Source organism: Liolophura sinensis, chromosome 1 (genome assembly GCF_032854445.1).
Source record: "Liolophura sinensis isolate JHLJ2023 chromosome 1, CUHK_Ljap_v2, whole genome shotgun sequence".
Classification (NCBI taxonomy): Eukaryota; Metazoa; Mollusca; class Polyplacophora; order Chitonida; family Chitonidae; genus Liolophura; species Liolophura sinensis.
The window spans coordinates 73,980,610-73,997,899 of NC_088295.1; the positions used below are offsets into that span (position 1 = coordinate 73,980,610).

Sequence of the window (17,290 nt, forward strand, 5' to 3'; positions counted from 1 at the left end):
CGCTTTAAAGATTTCCACAGATTATTTTGCTGTTTGTATTTTAGTTATTTGTACAAAAATTCGTTTTGCTTGCTTACAATCTCTCTGGGAAATATTCTAAACAAATAATACTAATTATTCCAAATTCCTTGAATTAGCTATTGAAAATGAGTTGATCCTCATCAAACGCTGGGCAAAGCCTGTTGATCTTTATAATAAGCCTCACTGCGAAGAATCGATTCAAAATGATAGAGTGCTTTTTCGTTGAGGATCACATAGCCTACCGGGGTTGTGAGTACCGAACATTTCCTCGTCAAATTTTCAGCCAGGAGTTCAGAAGCTGTTGTGACTTTGACACCGGTTATGTAAGGCGGTTTTCCATAATTAGCATTGTTACAATTTGTAAGATTGACATCGTTTCCGCGACAAATTGGACAACCAGAACAAATCGGGCACTGTTTGGATTCTGCTTGATGAAACAGGTGTCAGAATTTTGCTGAATGGGGAAGGTTATCTTTAAAAACACATTTTCCTTATTAACCCCAACCAAAAAAGATACAAATATTTTAAAACTAAACAATTGGTTATAGAACAGAAAACAACAAGCACGGAGAAGAAAAACTTACCCTAAAACACCATGAAAGTAGATATAAACGCTGTAGTTCACAGAACATGGGTATTTGTCCTGACTCCTGTAAAGATCAGATAGGGGTAAAAGCTGCCTGGACAATTTCTGGAATATTATATGGAGCTCCTCGTAATTTAATATCCCGTATTATCCGAATGTTTGCTGACGACTGTCACAGAGGTATGTACACTTGACTATACTTCAGATAAGCTATACACTGCAAAATTTGTGGACGGAGAGACAAACGCCCGCAGCTTAGGACAACCAGCAGTTTACTGAGACAACTGACCACTTAGCACCTCGCTTGAATTAGGCAGAAAAACATTAAAATTCTTAAGTTAGTTCTCCAGTAAGCTATAAAATTGCCACCGCTTCATAAAATTTGCCGCGTATGGTTATAGCTCGTATTTTAGCCTTTATTGCAGCCACTTGACACCTTCCCAGCCCACCCAGCCCCTTTGATGTGGCGATGACCCGTCCTCGGCCACCACATGGACCCATTTATACAATTAAAACAGAAAATTAACCAGGGCTGGATGATCCTCAACAGACCTGTATATATGTAAATTTCCATGGCGAATAGTCCTTTGAATCAGGATGGTGGATGCGCTGTCTTCAGTGTTGTTTATGTTATAGATTTATTTCTGTGAAAAATTCCCAAACTTTATAACATTTGAAGTTAACCGCTGTTACGATTTCACTGAAAATGGCGCGTCTTTTTTTGTTTTCGGTGAAGACGATAGAAAACATATAAATGCGGTCATAGAAAGACACAGCCCATAACGAAGACCATTACCCTGGTTCTAAATGGCCGTTGAAGACGAGATGTAGTGTTAATGGGCAGTTTAGATGGCTAAAGTCCCTGTGTTCCACAGACAGCACGCAGATTTCCCGGGGTTTATGGCTTAAGGCGAAGCCTCCAACACCTTGGAATCTTACATTTACTTATATACAGTGAATCTTTTATCTGTATCAAGAATGAAAGACCCAAAACTTTGAAGACTTCAAAGAGAAGGGTGGATAAGACTAAATATCCAGGGCAAATGGAGGCGCAATAAGCTCTATAAGTTGGTTTTGTATCATCACTGCCTAGATTTAGTAAATTATTAACAATAACAGAACTGATATATTTGCTATATTTGTACATATAACAAGCTAAAATATTGTTGAAATCGAATATATTGACAGAAAGTTCGTCAGTTCGCCTTTGACTTCCTTGCTCTAGGGGCACATTTGTAAACTCGCTACGGTCAGACTGCCCTTGTCAAAATGGGCCTGTTATCTTAACGCCCCGGTGCAATAGGTCTGCATGTTCTAAACAAACCATTTCCTGAATTCTTTGAAGTTGGTAGACGTAGGAGACGTTTGACCATCCCATGGTCACTTGCTGACAGTAAATTCTTTGATCGGCCGAAATTTATTGCCTTGAAATTCGAAACTGTCCATGCTTGATTGGTCCAAACCGCAGACCCTTATTTAGGCCTCCACTGCCTCCTTTATTTGTACATGCCTAAGCAGTTAACTTCCACCGTCTGATATATTTATGTTCCCCCAAAGTATTAAAAGTTTTATCACTTTATTTTAAAAGAATAATTATTAAAGAAGATGTCGCAACAATCGGTACTTAATTCTTTGCAAATGTTTACCCAGGCAATGTTTGACATACATAGCGTTAAAGGAAAATTTTGGTGTGCAAATGTTTGCACGATGTCGCAACTATCGGTACTCAATTCTTTGCAAATGTTTACAGGCAATGTTTGACACACATAGCTTTAAAAAACAATTTTCGTGTGAAAATGTTTGCACGATGCCTGTATTACGTACTCACCTTGCGCATTAAAATATATAGGTCATATGTAATTTTATTTTTTTTTTACTTTATAAAGGTAAATAAGCTGCATATAATTGTCTTGTTTTTGTTGACGTTTCACACTTTAGTCAGCAACGATTCACTGCTACCTCCTCAGTCGGGATTTTTGGTTGGCTTATATCTAAAACTTGTAAGACTACTATACTTTGAAAGCTGGTACCCTATGGAAGCTTACCAGCCGTGACAAGAAATCTGCTATATTTAGCATGTAAGCTGTGTTGAGTTCTACTTAACACGTAATAGCTAACTGCTCGGTGGCAAACTTTGGTGGGGGTCGTGTTTTACGAGGTAATAATGCACCATGCTGAAAAGTAGTGCGTTATAGGCCATAAACCATAGACATAAATGCCTATAACTTGTTCCTTTTTTATGTCGTTATTGTCAAATTTTAGCCCTGCTTGCAAATAATTACATAAGGACCGTGAACAGTAGATTAACGTTATTGCCTACGTAAACCAAGCAGGACACCCGCTGATATACATAGTGTGAGTAGAGCTTGCATAGCAGCTCATAAATAATATTCATAAGGCTTCCGAATAGGCTGGAAGCATGGCGGATGTCAGTTTCAACTATAACACGTGCGGATCACGAGGAACGGATGAGATTGATCCACGGCCCGGTTCAGAGTAATGGTACGGATCGTCCTATTGGCCCACCCAGTGCTTACGAGCTTACGAGCTACTCTCATTCAATGAATAGTCTAATTGCAGCGATGCTAAGAGTCCTGTGTTCCTATTCCCTGATGTCTCACAAAACTTAGTTTCTCTAGTGAATAAAACATAGGAGTTAAACGCCAGCCAAATGACAGCGGTTACACTGTATTGCCTGGTAACACGCGATTAATCTGTTCTGACAGACTAACCCAAGAAAAAAACTCAAGTGAAGTCGTTGCAATAATCATTAGCGCATAACATGTCACATTTCATCCAACAATGACTGCACTTATGGTTGTTTGGGCTAATTTGTTATACCAATATTTATTTCATTATTAGTTGTCATTCGTGTAGTAGCAGATATCTTTATTATAATCGTTAACTATCATTTTAAAGTGCCATAAAAAAAAAATACCCCTCCCCCCCAAAAAACCCAACATTAGTGTATCATGTTCTACATTAAAAAACACTTTCAATAGATTTCTGTTTACAACTGTTTACCTATTTTAAACTATATAAATATTAATTTTCGCAACGCACCGATGGAGGGATTTGCTATGATCCTCGTTGTGGAAATTAAATGTAAAAATAAAATTACACAAAAATGTCAAGTTCGTTCAATTGATGTAAATAGTATTAACTCAACATGTACATTTAAATCACAATCGCTTTAGTTTGTATCATCGCAGTTTTCACCCAGCTTTCATCCTGTTATATACTAGCAGTGTGAAAAACGTTGTAATAACACAGATTAAAAAGGTGCTCCCTACAAATATCGTATAAATCGAACCTGAATATGTACTTATGAATTTAATAGAATAGAGTTTTGTTTCAATAACTTCCATGTTCACAGAACTGTTTAACACCAAAGAAACCAATCGACACTCTCTCTGTCTAAACAGGTTTTATTTAGTGCCTAAACACGTGATCTCGTGCGTTAATATTACATTTGCAACGTTTTGACATAAACATGCCGACGTATGGTGTCTGGCAGCAACCCATGTTGCTTCCGTCAGTGAAGTTCTCAGTAAGTTAATGTAATTATTATGCCAGACAATCAACACACCACTGCTGCAGGAGCCGTCTACATGTCTATTGTTAATCTTATTTCTTCACATATACTTCTTTAAAATGATTTCAACACAACTGACAGAAACTTTTTTGAGCAAGAAAGCTTAAGCAATGTTGCAAGTAAGCAAATCATATTTCAGTTATACCGATCGGACTCAAATAACTCCATCCTGAGGATAGATCTGAACTTTAAAGTCAGTTATGCAAACAGGGCCGCTTTCGAGACAGGGTGAATTCTCAAAATATTTACAGCAGGTTGAAAGATTGATGAAAAACAGGCCCACAGCTTAGATAATATTGAATATAAACATTCATTTATTTCCCAATACCCAAAGAATAAAATTCACTCACCACGCAAGCATGGTAGTTAACAATGTTATCTAAGGGTGGTTTAGAAAATTAAATATATTCTAAAAAAAACTTTTAGGTGTAAATGAATCTTCTCGCTGGCGTGTGTGTAACTCCGAAAATCTTCCAGACAGGCACCTGGAAAGAAAATGGAATGTTTTAATAGAATGACTGAATATATGCCGTAATTCGCAATTTAACAATAATGTAATTAATTTATACTAATACTTTAATAGGTACGTAAATTGCCCTACAAAGCAGATATTATCATATATTAATAAGATCTGATTTACAACATTGCTATAAACAGACGTAGGATTTATCACTCGTATTATTATTGGCGACAACAACAAACATTGATTGTTATGTGATTGACTGTGTAAAAGACATTTTTTGTTATTGTAGATTAGATTTATCCATATATACGGATATTTAGAGATTTCGTTAAAATTGGTATATCTTAACAACTCGTGTAAGTTTTATTACTCTCTGATATGTTGATTGCGAAGTCCCGTTTTAAATTCAAATATAATTAGCTTTATTTTCGACTTGCATTAACGTTGTAGAACACACAGGCCTCTCTTGTCAATCACAGGGGATTGTTTCTGGTTTTTGAATTAACTCCAACTTGCTTGGTCAAAGCAAGATCAAAAGCTATTGCCCACGCCAGTCAAGAAAGTCACAGCGTTTAAGTTAACCGGTTGAAAAGGTGAAATGAACAAAAGCTTCTCAGCGATTGGCCCGCTTCACTCACGTGGTGCTTACACCCGTTGCCGCTATTCTGCGGAGAATCATAAATTTCCAGGCCACGGTAAGGAGTGATATATTATATTTTCTGTGTTGTTTATGATAATCGTACTAGTAGCCAAAAGCCTCCAGCTAAAGTGGCGGATTTATGTTTATGGGGTGGCGGGGCAAATAATGGCAATTGTGGCTTTAGAAAATAAGGCTAATATTCAGTTAATGGTGTAACTGGCACTAAAGTCTTATGGGCTAGTACAGAGTGCGGATCAGGGTAAATCGCGGGACTGGTGTGGGCACAGTCTTGATCCCGCCTATCTTCAGCTTCTTGGAAGGTCTCCGCTTCTTTACCCACGGACACAGGGCGTGGAGAAATCCGTGTAATTTATGTGCCGCTTGTTTTCTACCTGGTGTCAGCTTTAATAGAAATTCGCCAGCCACGTAAATCAGTGTTGGGTGGAACAGTATGTTACGAGAAGGCCTACCTCAGTTTCCAGACTCACTTTACGCGCATGTTAAAGACGGGCAATGGGCGATTTCATATTACGCGACATATATGTGTATGGCAGTAGCATATTTAGTTGGTTGCTTCTATGATGTTTCTCGCTTGGCATATCAAAATGTTGTCGTTGTACACACAATAACGAGTATTCACGACTTTCTAAACGTCTGACGTGTTTCATCCAAAACTTTGTTAGGTTGATTGAAATATTTACAGGTGGTATATTTTGAGTGGATTACTGGCTTTATTTTTTCTTAAATGTTTATTATTATTATTATTACTATTTTTATTATTGTTGTTGTTGATTATGGAGAGGGGACCATACACATTATGTTTAAAGAAAGATATACACAAATTAAAGATAACGACGAAACATGGTTTTCCTCCAATATAAAGTGAAACGATATACTATAGCCACGCATTGTTAAGACTGTGATTGTCTTCTTCTATATTTATTTATCTATTTGATTGGTGTTTTACGCCGTGCTCAAGAATATTTCACTTACACGACGGCGGCCAGCATTCTGCTGACAGGAAACCCACGACCATCCGCAGGTCGGTAGTAGACCTACCCATGTACGGCCAAAGAGGAATCTTGGCCTATAAACACAGGGTCAATTAACTACAGCCTTTTCACCATGCTGAAATCTCTAGTGTACGTGTTAACTCTGTTTAGCTTACTGTAACAATGTAATCCTCAGCAATTACTTCATAACCAAATTCCCAGTGACGTTTTCTGATTTCTCCCCGTGGACTATGTTTAAATATTTATCGCTCTCTGTTAGGCTGGCATTGCTACCGTATTGTCTGCAACCTTCCAGTACAATAATGTTATCAGTACTCGATTTGTCTTTAACGGCTACAAATATGAAGAATTGACTCTTGACCTTAATTAGTTTATCAAATACAATGGCACACTTAAACACACTGCGTCATAAAACCAATTGTGCAGTGTTTCAAGTCTAGAGCATTAGGATTGCGTTCAAAGAGGGGAAAATTTAACACAAAGTTTGTAATTGTGTTGCATATGAATATTTTTGGAGAATGTACCAATTTTTCAAAATCATGTCACAAGTATTGTGCTGCCAGAAATTATTCATTACTTTCTTATAGCAGCTTTTGATCGATTTTCACATGTTCACATTATTAATAAGGCAGAGAAAATTTTCTAACGTGTCAATTTTTTTTTCGTATCTTGTTTGATAGGCTTCTTATTGAAAATCACGATGCCATATTAATATTCCTGTTACGTGTCAGTAGGTACACACACGAATTGCAGCATGTATAATGCAAACATGTTCATGAGTGCAGATAAATGAATTATTTTGCCACAATTAAAATTGAACTAAATCTATCGTCATTTTGATCATGATAGCCACAGTAAGGCGTTTTCATTTTCGAAAACAAAGGGTTTAGCTATCATAAATGAAGACCATATCAGATGATATCAGCGTTTTATTACTTATCACCCAGTTAAATAGACAACCCTTAACGCCGGTGAGAAAGCTTTTATTGCCGTTTTATTGCCTATCCGTGCCTTCACCTGTCGCTTTATGTTTTATGGCCGATATTTTGACGTTCGTCTCACCTTTTCCTTTGTACATAGTTCGTTTTTTGTCATTTATTCCTACATAACAGTCTTGGAAACATATGTAATCGTGACAAATTTCCGACAACACTTGGCTTTAGACCTGTAAACATCATTGCCATGCACCCGACTGAACGGCGTAACGATGACTGGGGTGGATGCATTAGACTGCGGTGCATTTCACCGCTGAATTAGTGCGTGTCCTCTGATACAATTCTGCCCTTACACGTACGGAAGGTTTTTTTCCAAACGGGCATAGTTCGGCTATTATCTACATTAGTGTGGATTTCAAACCGACAATTTAAAACGAAATAAATAATTAGTTTACTTCTACCGCTGTCTCGTGTTTCGGTTATAGAAAGGCCAAGTGCCTCGCATGGTTTACCATTAATAAACAGTCGTATTGTACATCTATACATCCTGCAGAATTTCTACCTCAAGCACCTGTACACCAACCTAGCCTTTTGTCAAACAGCCGTCTGTCATTGAGCATTAACACATTTTGAGTAGCACAACTTCCTTTCTTACTCGTCTTAACGGGACAGACACTGATTTAATCTCAATTTAAAACAGTTCTCTTTATCGAATAGGCTTTGACTATTCAGACCAAAAAAAACTATCTGCGCAGAATGTTTTTGCAAATATTAATCGTGTGATAATATTATGGTTTTCTGGCTAGTTATTCTAGGCACAATCATATAAACGTACATTTTATTTTTTTCTTATAGTTAGACCTTTTCTAGTTGCATTTATAAAAATATACGTTTTGTATGATAATATTTTAGATGGATTTAGAAGTCACAAACCAGATGATTGTTTTAATACTAACTGCATATCGAGCCTCTATTTTTAATACTTCTGATCTGAAACAGAATTTACATTTTGCCGGGAGAGAAAACAGTTTGTAAGAAACAATTTTTAACTATTACAATTGACAAATAGCCTCCCTTTCTTTATAGTTTTGAATACATGTGTAGAGAATTCTCTCAATATATGGTAAGAAAATTCAAAAGTTGCCTGGACCAGTAGTGTGGGAAGCCACCACAGTCAGTTTTCCACAGTACTCGTACAGCAAAGATGGCGGCTTTATCGAGGTTGCTCGTGTTCAAGGTACATGTCGTCGGCAGACAATGATCTCACATCCTGGATTTTTGCGGTGACATGGTAAAATAATTCTGTATACCAGTTAGAGAACTGCCTGACTAGTGGGTCATAGAAACAGCTAGGTTTCCGTGTGGAGTATCTGCGAAATGATCAGTATGGACGGCGATTAATTATTGGCTTGCCAGGATACGTTCTTGTTCCTTCTATTCGTTCATCTCAACCACGCGTCTCTATCCCTTTCTCTAATTCAGAGATGGTCAAATTGTTTACCCCGGCACCTCGGTGCGCGATTAATTCCCGACCAAGATCGATAGTAGAATTGGATATTGACAAGAAATGCAAGGAAGGACCCTGAGGTCTCTGTATAGAAGGGCGACACTGGGCTCTGTCAAAAGACCCCTATTACCCGCTCCCTCCCCTATACGGCCTCGTTGGTACCAGGCACAATACGTTATGGAGCTGATAATTTTTCCTGAAATATATTAGGAAATGTTCTTGGGAAAGGAGCGGCCACAAAGGCACTTTATTTCTAGGAGTGTTTCTTTCGGTACTCGAAGGCAGAGTTTGTACTAAACCTGACGAATATTGGGCATCAGGTAATCCATGTACGATACAGTTCAGGAGCATTTTTATTTCTTTTTCTTTGATGTACTTGTGCTGTCATATTCAAAGGCAGTGATCTGGAAATCGCATTTGAAGACTCCAGTGAATTTCCTTTATAATTCACAGCTTTCCAGGACTGATTTGGAAGCGCCTCTCAACCCCTCAGATAAGAACCCTGTGTAAGTATTTATTTTGTCTCTCTTCAGTTAATTTATAAATGTTATTTACCATCTATATTTTGTTAATAATCAAAATGAATCATCCACCAAATTCTGATATTTTTATACAAGTAGAAGCTGTTATTATTTATAAATTATATGCATATCATTTGTAAAAGGTAGATTAATATGGCAGACTCCTTAAAATTCCTTTCTGTTGCTATGCAGATGCATAGCATGTAGTATATGTCGTTGGGGAGTAAAGCCTTTCAAGTTATTCTTTCTGACATTGTTTCAGTTTTGATCTTCTAAAGCAATGGGATTTTTCCATGATAATAATTTTTTTTAATTTTCTAAACTATGGTATGATTAAGCGGGTGACTTATTATTAATAAAATAAATATGTTACTCTGAAAACAATAACCCTGAAAATGATAATATTTCTCATCACGCGTGTCCACCGCCTGTTGTGAAAATACATTTTTACGTATACTTATCCGTTTTAACAAAAATAAATTTACTTGTGCACGCAAACAGTTTATTCATTGTTTGTGTTACATACATGCACCTTTTTCTGATTTAAATCGCAATGATATATCGAATGAATAACGCTCTCACTGGCTGTTCTTGAAATGCCATTTTAGGGGAGAATAAGTGACTTTAGATCGCCAATAATTTGATCGCAAAGACCAATACGTATGGCTGTTATGTTTCCATAAATTATTGGAGAAAAACAGGTGTGTCGCTTTAGCCTTTGTTTGTATGGCTTTATACCCAATCATCATCCGTCATACATCATACGAATTGACTCACGTGTGATCCGATCATGTGGCCTTAAAGAGATTTATCCACGACTAATTGATGCTTCATACTTCACAGGTCTACTGTCACAGGATCCCGTCTTCCGGTAACTTTTCTGAACCGCCCCCTCCCTTCCCCCTTCTCCCAGTTCAACAACAATAAAAATATTCTGTGCTATAAACCTTCTATAAATCAAAGTTCTGATATGTCTACAATGTACATCTTTCTAAAACGTGTAAAAGTTAAGCCGGCCCTATTTTGAATGATGAATGCCAGGGACTCACCTATAGCCTTGCAGGTCTTTGTCATTGTGTAAATCCATCGTCTTACGAACGACGTCTGCAAATCGAATCATGTGTGTGTGAGCGCCGATGTTTTTGAAATTTTATAATACCCATATGGTTCTTTCTACCCAGCCTTATAAAACAGGCCAATCTGATTGCAGCAGAGTCGGGCTAGAAAGCTGATTTCAAGCACCGGCCTTTGATCTTACCGAGCAGACCGGACTCTTTTCTGATTTACGAGAGTTCGTCGGGCGAGGGAGAATATTTCAGCTGGTAGCTGGGCTAGAACTGGGTATCGACCATTGCCCTAGACAAATGGCTCTATTTATGAGCACTATGATTTACGAGAGGAAATCTGTGAATGCATTCATAGACTGCTTAGCACAACACGTTTGAGAAATCCACGCCCGGGGCACTACCACGTGTGTATTTAAAACTTCAAATTTATAAGTTAAAAAGAAATAACCTAAATGTGTGGGTTTGTACTGCGTCTATGATAATTCATGACTGGAAATACAATGGTGATGTGTTAAAATCAACATCGAACAGCGGGTTATGTATTGAGATAAGGTAAGCATTGAAATAGATACTGTCTCAAGTGCTACCAGACAGACTGGTTTTGCTCCATGCTTGTACACTCTGTACATACTGGGAAGTGTACATGTATACAGGGCTATTTAGACTGGTGTTGATATAAGGCAACTAAAGGTCCGGCAAAGCTTCAAAGCCATAATAAATAGGTGAGACACCGTGCTTTTCCCCGAGAGAATAAACGCCGGCCAGACAGAATGAATGGAGAATGATCTAAATGTGACCTCAATTGTAAGTCGCGGCCGGCAATAGCCCATTTCGCACCAGGAGAGAGCCCGTCTACCGGCTTAATGGTACTTAATAGCACTTTATATCGTCACAGCAAAACGGACTACATTCCCAACAACCACTCTAAACATTTAAGGCCATTTGAAAATTTTAACAATTGTTCTGGTCTTTTTTTTTTTTTGGCAGATGGGAGTTACCGATATAATAGTGGATTCCAAGCATGGTTTTGTATCGGAATGACTGCCGGAAGTGTTTGATCTCAATAGAAAACATATTCATAAAAGCGACCTGAGCAGTAGACTGTATACAGAGGGCACTGGTTGGCTGAACGTTTGACAGGATGAGCACCTATTTACCGAACTACACCGCGAACCTCCACCCGAGTCGCATGGACCCGTACCACGCGGCAGCGAGCGGCCATCACGACGTGGTCGGTGACAGCTATGCCGCAGTTCGGCAAATGTCGCCCTTTACCTCGGCGTCGAACGCATCTGTCAGTCCAGGCCTGAATGAACATCACTTACCCCATTCTCATCACCCATCCCACCCTATGTACCCCAGGTTCCCTCCCTACGACAGATTGGATATAAACCCAATCTCGGCCACGGAATCAAACTTCTTCAGTCACCATAACGGGAAGATAAGTCCCCCTGGACCCACGGGTGGGGGAGGGGCCAGCGGCGGACATCGAACTATGGGGAATCACTCTGCCCACTTCGATCACTCCCCAGCCCCGGCAGATCTTGCAGACTTCTCAGATAGAAGCCCGGTGGGATATCAGCATGGTTCGCCTTCACAACACCACCAACACACTACTCGACGACCAAATCCAGCTCATCAACACCACTCTCACCCGCAGCATCCTCAGCAAATCCAGCCCCAGTATCACTCGACCACATCCCCTCCACAGAATGTCATCCACTCTTCCACCCCGAGCCCTCCGTCCGGCTCCCCAGGGGCTAACTCCACGGGCAACTCCAACCCAACTTCACCCAGTGGAATGAGCATAGACAATAATAATACAGGCAATGTCAACAATAATAATAACAACAATAGCAGTTCGTCCCCAGGTATGCCCCTCTATCCCTGGATGCGCAGTCAGTATGGTATGTATATAAACCAAACACAAGAACCTTTTCTAAGTGCAAAAGAAAGATGAGTAAAAGTATGTTTTGGTGTTTGCATATTACTTTTAATAGTGTATTTCAATTTGGGAAACAAAGATGCACACGGACAAATCTGACATACCCAAGATTCAAACTCCCTCCTACTTTCTTACGAATTGTGAAAGTGTGCCTTACCAAGCTGAGTTCCTCAAAATATTAAGCATTAACTTCTGAGACAGTGGACATAATGCATTTATGAACACTATAAATCTGTAATGAAACAGTGTTGCTTTAAGTCCTATAATTTATCCTTTTGTCTCTTAAATATGAAACCGAGCTCAGTAAAGTCAACATTCACTCTTAATGCTACATTTCAATTTGCATTCTTGTTAAATGTTTGCTGTATAGTGTATGTTTCAGTTGTCAGATTATTTGATGTACTATTTAAAACACTCTCTTGTCAGAAGAAACGCTACACGTTTTCATATGACATAACACCGCTTTACAAAAACATTTCTGGCTCCATTTCAAGTATATAGATACTTTTCTCAGCTCGAAAAAAGAACAAGTTGCGAACATTATTTGGCAAAATCACAACACTTTTTTTTAGTTATTTTTAACATGCTATTTCCAGGAATATTCCCGCAAAAGATCTGCTTAGTCTCTATTTACTGTTCGACAACTCTGTAAATGGATATTTGCCACAAACACATATTCTAATTCTGTAATCAAGTAAGCATCCTAAAATTTTCAACGCATAACCTGTTTGACTTACGTCGGGCAAGGAGCGTGCTTTTGCAGAGTTGTCGAAGGAGGTTTGCTACGATTATCTCCCTTACACCGCATCTCCACATAAATCAGCACTGAACCATTTGAACACGTGCCATGCACTGATAAAAATTAGAACAATCATACTCCTTTGCCACAAAAAGACCAGTGTCATCAAGGGTTGGCTTCATTTTCTTTGAATCGGTCGTGTTGTACATTGCAGGTCCAGACAGGAAGAGAGGACGTCAAACTTACACTCGGTACCAGACTTTGGAGCTGGAGAAAGAATTTCACTTTAACAAATACCTTACTCGGCGTCGAAGAATTGAAATCGCTCATGCTCTTTGTTTAACCGAGAGACAAATAAAAATATGGTTTCAAAACAGAAGAATGAAATGGAAAAAGGAGAATAAACTTCTGGACTCCCCTGGTTCGCCGGAGATCTCCAGCTGTGAAGGTATAAAAGACGGTTAAATCAAAGTGAAAGTGAAAACAAAACACATTTCAGTCCGCGTCGTTGATAAATCAAGACAGTGGAATGAACCCCCTAGAGGCAGAGAACTCGCCAGCAAGGTCACTACCGCCGTCCCGCATGATCAAATTCTATTTGTAATGATTGCTGGATCAGCGAAAGCTTCGTTGTATTGAAAACCCTTTATTCCAAAAAAAAAAAAAAGGAAACAATAAAATGGGTGCGCAGTTCATGAGCCCACACCGGGTAGTTGGTGGAGAAAACTACCAACCCTAAACAACACATGCTACCATACCCGCAGTGTACTGGATGTTGATAGCTGCGCTTGACCATCGGTATAAATGCTACTTGGAGCTGTGTGGGTCTTAACTCGTTGGTAGTCCGTTTCTTGTGAGGTTTAGTATCAATGGCCATGCTGTATTCATCCTACACCTCAGTGGGAATTCTTAATCCTCGAGCAATGACATTTGCAAGGATCATTTTCATTGTTTACCAGGGTAACAACTATTCCAAGATTTAAAAATAAAATTCTAGGCATTGTATTCGATTTTTCCAGACAACATTTTCTACACACACACTGTAGAATGTTTGCTTTAGATGTGGTATCACTGAAATATGTACGTCAAATATATATACATATATACATATATATCTGACATTTTTATACAAAATCTTCACCGGTAAAGAGATCGTCTACCTCCAAAATATGAAACCAAATAGTTCGTATGACAAGTCGCTTAGAGGTTGTAGCTTGACTAATTAGCAGATGTACCGCTAAGGTTTATAGACATATTTATAGCTAGATATCGAACAAGAAAGAAATATTTGACAAAACAGGTTTGGTGTAAATGTGTGTATTCAGCGAAACACTTTTACACCTATATTTGATATAACTGTTCTTTTTTCTTGGCGTCCCACTGTTGCTCATGTGTAAAGCTGTGTTGAACAGTCAATCAGCTCAAATGCCACATGGTGTGTATTGCCCCTAGCCAGTGCTAGGAACACTGGAACCAGATAGTGTAACTTTCTCGGCGCAGTGTAACACAATAGGATCGTAACGGGGCGTTGTCTTTTCCTCTTCATCAAATTCAACATGAAAATAATAGAAATTGCATAGTTCATGCAACGTATCAGGTGTACATATTTGTTAAAAAAGAACGCTGTTAACTATATTGAATACGGTTATTTATTAAAATGGGACGGACAAAAATCAGATAAACTGGGAATATTATACAATTCAGCTCAACCTAAAGATGATGGATGCTTTCGTTGTTTGTATTAAGAGCTATTTTAAGGACCATTATGTAATGGTTTTCAGTGGTAATGTATATGCTACCATGCCACATGCACAAGGGTAAAAATACATGTACATTTAATTTAATAAATATTTAAAAGCAATGTTCGACGTAAATGACACATGTAGCATCGACGTTTAGTTTATGTTTCCTGTGCTACGTGTATATGGAACCTTCGTGAAATTCTGAATAGGCCAGGGTATTACGATTGTATAGGTTCTTATATGTGTGAAATATGATGTGTACTGCAAGATCCTCTACTATGCCAGTTTCCCTATGTTTAAATTAAACTCACTAAATGCAGTTAACGTGTGTAGATATGTTGTTTACAAAGCGACATTGTATATTTAAGACGCGAGAATGCGTCGTAGAAAAAAGGCTTTAAACTGGTCCATTCATAGTGTACCCTATTGAACGAGAAGTGTGCTATGATTATTGATGATGGTTGTTCATGTATTTAGCCTGATGTGTTCAGACTTTGTGTTCACAGTACAATGTGTTTAGTTTTACTACCTTTTATGTCCTTGTGAGTGAACCGTAGGGTTGGTTACCTATGCCTGTGATAATTGTTCCTCATGGTTTAGTTGTGAATAAATTTGTGTAGTGCAAAATACGTCTGAGTTTTCATTAGTTTTTCTTCGATAAACAAGTCTCATATAATTTCCATAAAATATTTTAATTTCTAGAGAATTGCTATGGTACGTTTCGACAGTGTCAATTTTGGGTCGGGTTACACCAAAGACTTTAAAAGTTGTAACTTGCTCGCTTGGCGTTCAGCATGAAGGTGATAGTGAAACGACTGGTTGACCCGTATCAGTACAATGGGTCGGGCGGGGCAGCTTACTTGCCTTCAGTAAGTCGTCTTTGTGAATCAGCACTAGATAAAAGAAGTTCGTCCTTCAACAAGGAGGCACATTTGATGCACTCTAACGACACCTTCGTCGTTATGTGATTGAAAAAAGAATTGTTAAGTACGATCTTAAACCCTAATCACTCAATCACTCACCCTTTTAGACTTGCATTTTGGGATGCTTATCATACACATTGCAAATAAATCTACGTAAAGAAGTTAAATGTATCACGGAGATGATCAGCATAAGTGTGCTCCAAATGAATATTATAAATTAAATTTATAAATCTACATAAAAGAAGTCTATATCTTATATGCGGTTATTGCAGATACGGATATTGCAAACAAATCCCTCTACAAAACTGCATCTAGCAGCATAATACAACGGCACATTTTAAAAGTCAACACTGTGGTTGAACTACTAAACGTAGTTACAGGTATCACGGCTTTGGTTAAGATCAAATGAATTAACCCTTGTTTTCACTATTTCAGTTTGACTATGTATAGACAGCATAATTAAAGATCCAATCAGGTAGAGCAGATATCACCAGAGTTACACCTCCACTTCTTGTTGGTTAGCAATTTTTGATCTGAGACACGCAGAGACACATTTGCTTTAAAATGTTGATAACGAGGACAGTTTTGAGGACTGTCATGAAGGGAAATGAAGATAACGAAGAATTGTATAATATTCCCAGTTTATCTTTGCAAAAAACTAATGAGGAACCTTATCTGAGCGTAAAAGATAAGTTGTTTAAACTATTGTATTTCTTTCTTTTATGGGGCTTTTGGCAAGAGCAACAGTACACTGAATTTGTACCAGTGATATTTTCCCAGATGATTAGTACATTTATGACAATATGCCATTTTGAACAAATTGTGATTTGAAAATATGAAATATATCTTGTATCAGCCATACAGTTATGTTTTAGGGACCTTTGAGTTTTTCTACCATTTCGCCAAGGCACGAATTAATTTGAGTAAATTTTATTGCAGTGTTAATTATATACTTGATTGGAATTTTACGCCGTACTCAAAAATATTTCACTTATACTTCTTGACTTCGGCTAAATTTATGGTTGCAGGAAACTGGGCAAAGCCAAACCTACAACTATCCAAAGGTTGCAGGCAGTGTTGTGGAGTGGAATTAATGATTTTAGCAAAAAAAATTAAACAAAATTAAGAAACTATTTCACGAAAATACACACGAGAATACGTTTCTTGCACTTTCGACTAAGTTATATTTTTCACAAATGAAATGCAGTTGACTCAGTTTGTAGAGCTATATGCATCTATCTTCCCTGAAAGCGTTACATCGAGAGAGTTGCGTACCTTGTTACACAACAATTGCATTTGCCTGCGGTTGTCTCCTCCTTGATCGCGAACAAACATCAATGTCAGTCAAGCAACAATAACTATGGGGAACGACCGTCAGCTAACCATCATGAACTATACGTATTGTTTTGAATGAAGGTCCCGAATGATTTCATATATGTGGATACTTTAGTCAGGTGTATATGATTCGTCAAGTCTTGCGTCCTTTTGACGAATCTCTTTACGATGGTAAACGGTTTGTCCATTTAAATGACATCAATGGCTCAGTGGTCATATTTTATTGCGCAAAAATAGTAAATAACAATCTGTTGCTGT

At 38.2% G+C, this 17,290-nt stretch overlaps 1 protein-coding gene across 6 annotated transcripts in view; it reads left to right on the forward strand.

Annotated features, from left to right (window-relative positions):
* LOC135461395 (homeobox protein Hox-A5) overlaps positions 1-15,391 on the forward strand; it is a 33,440-nt gene extending 18,049 nt beyond the window's left edge. For 4 of the 6 annotated variants that reach the window (XM_064738462.1, XM_064738466.1, XM_064738465.1 and 1 more), the window contains 3 exons: positions 9,214-9,266; positions 11,336-12,255; positions 13,247-15,391. In XM_064738462.1, coding sequence (XP_064594532.1) covers positions 11,490-12,255; positions 13,247-13,497 — 1,017 coding nt within the window. In that variant the 5' untranslated portion in view covers positions 9,214-9,266; positions 11,336-11,489 and the 3' untranslated portion in view covers positions 13,498-15,391. Of the gene's footprint in view, positions 1-5,184; positions 5,361-9,213; positions 9,267-10,677; positions 10,901-11,335; positions 12,256-13,246 lie in introns of those variants that run through there. The other 2 variants (XM_064738463.1, XM_064738468.1) reach the window with 2 other exon arrangements.
* Positions 15,392-17,290: the final 1,899 nt, after the last annotated feature.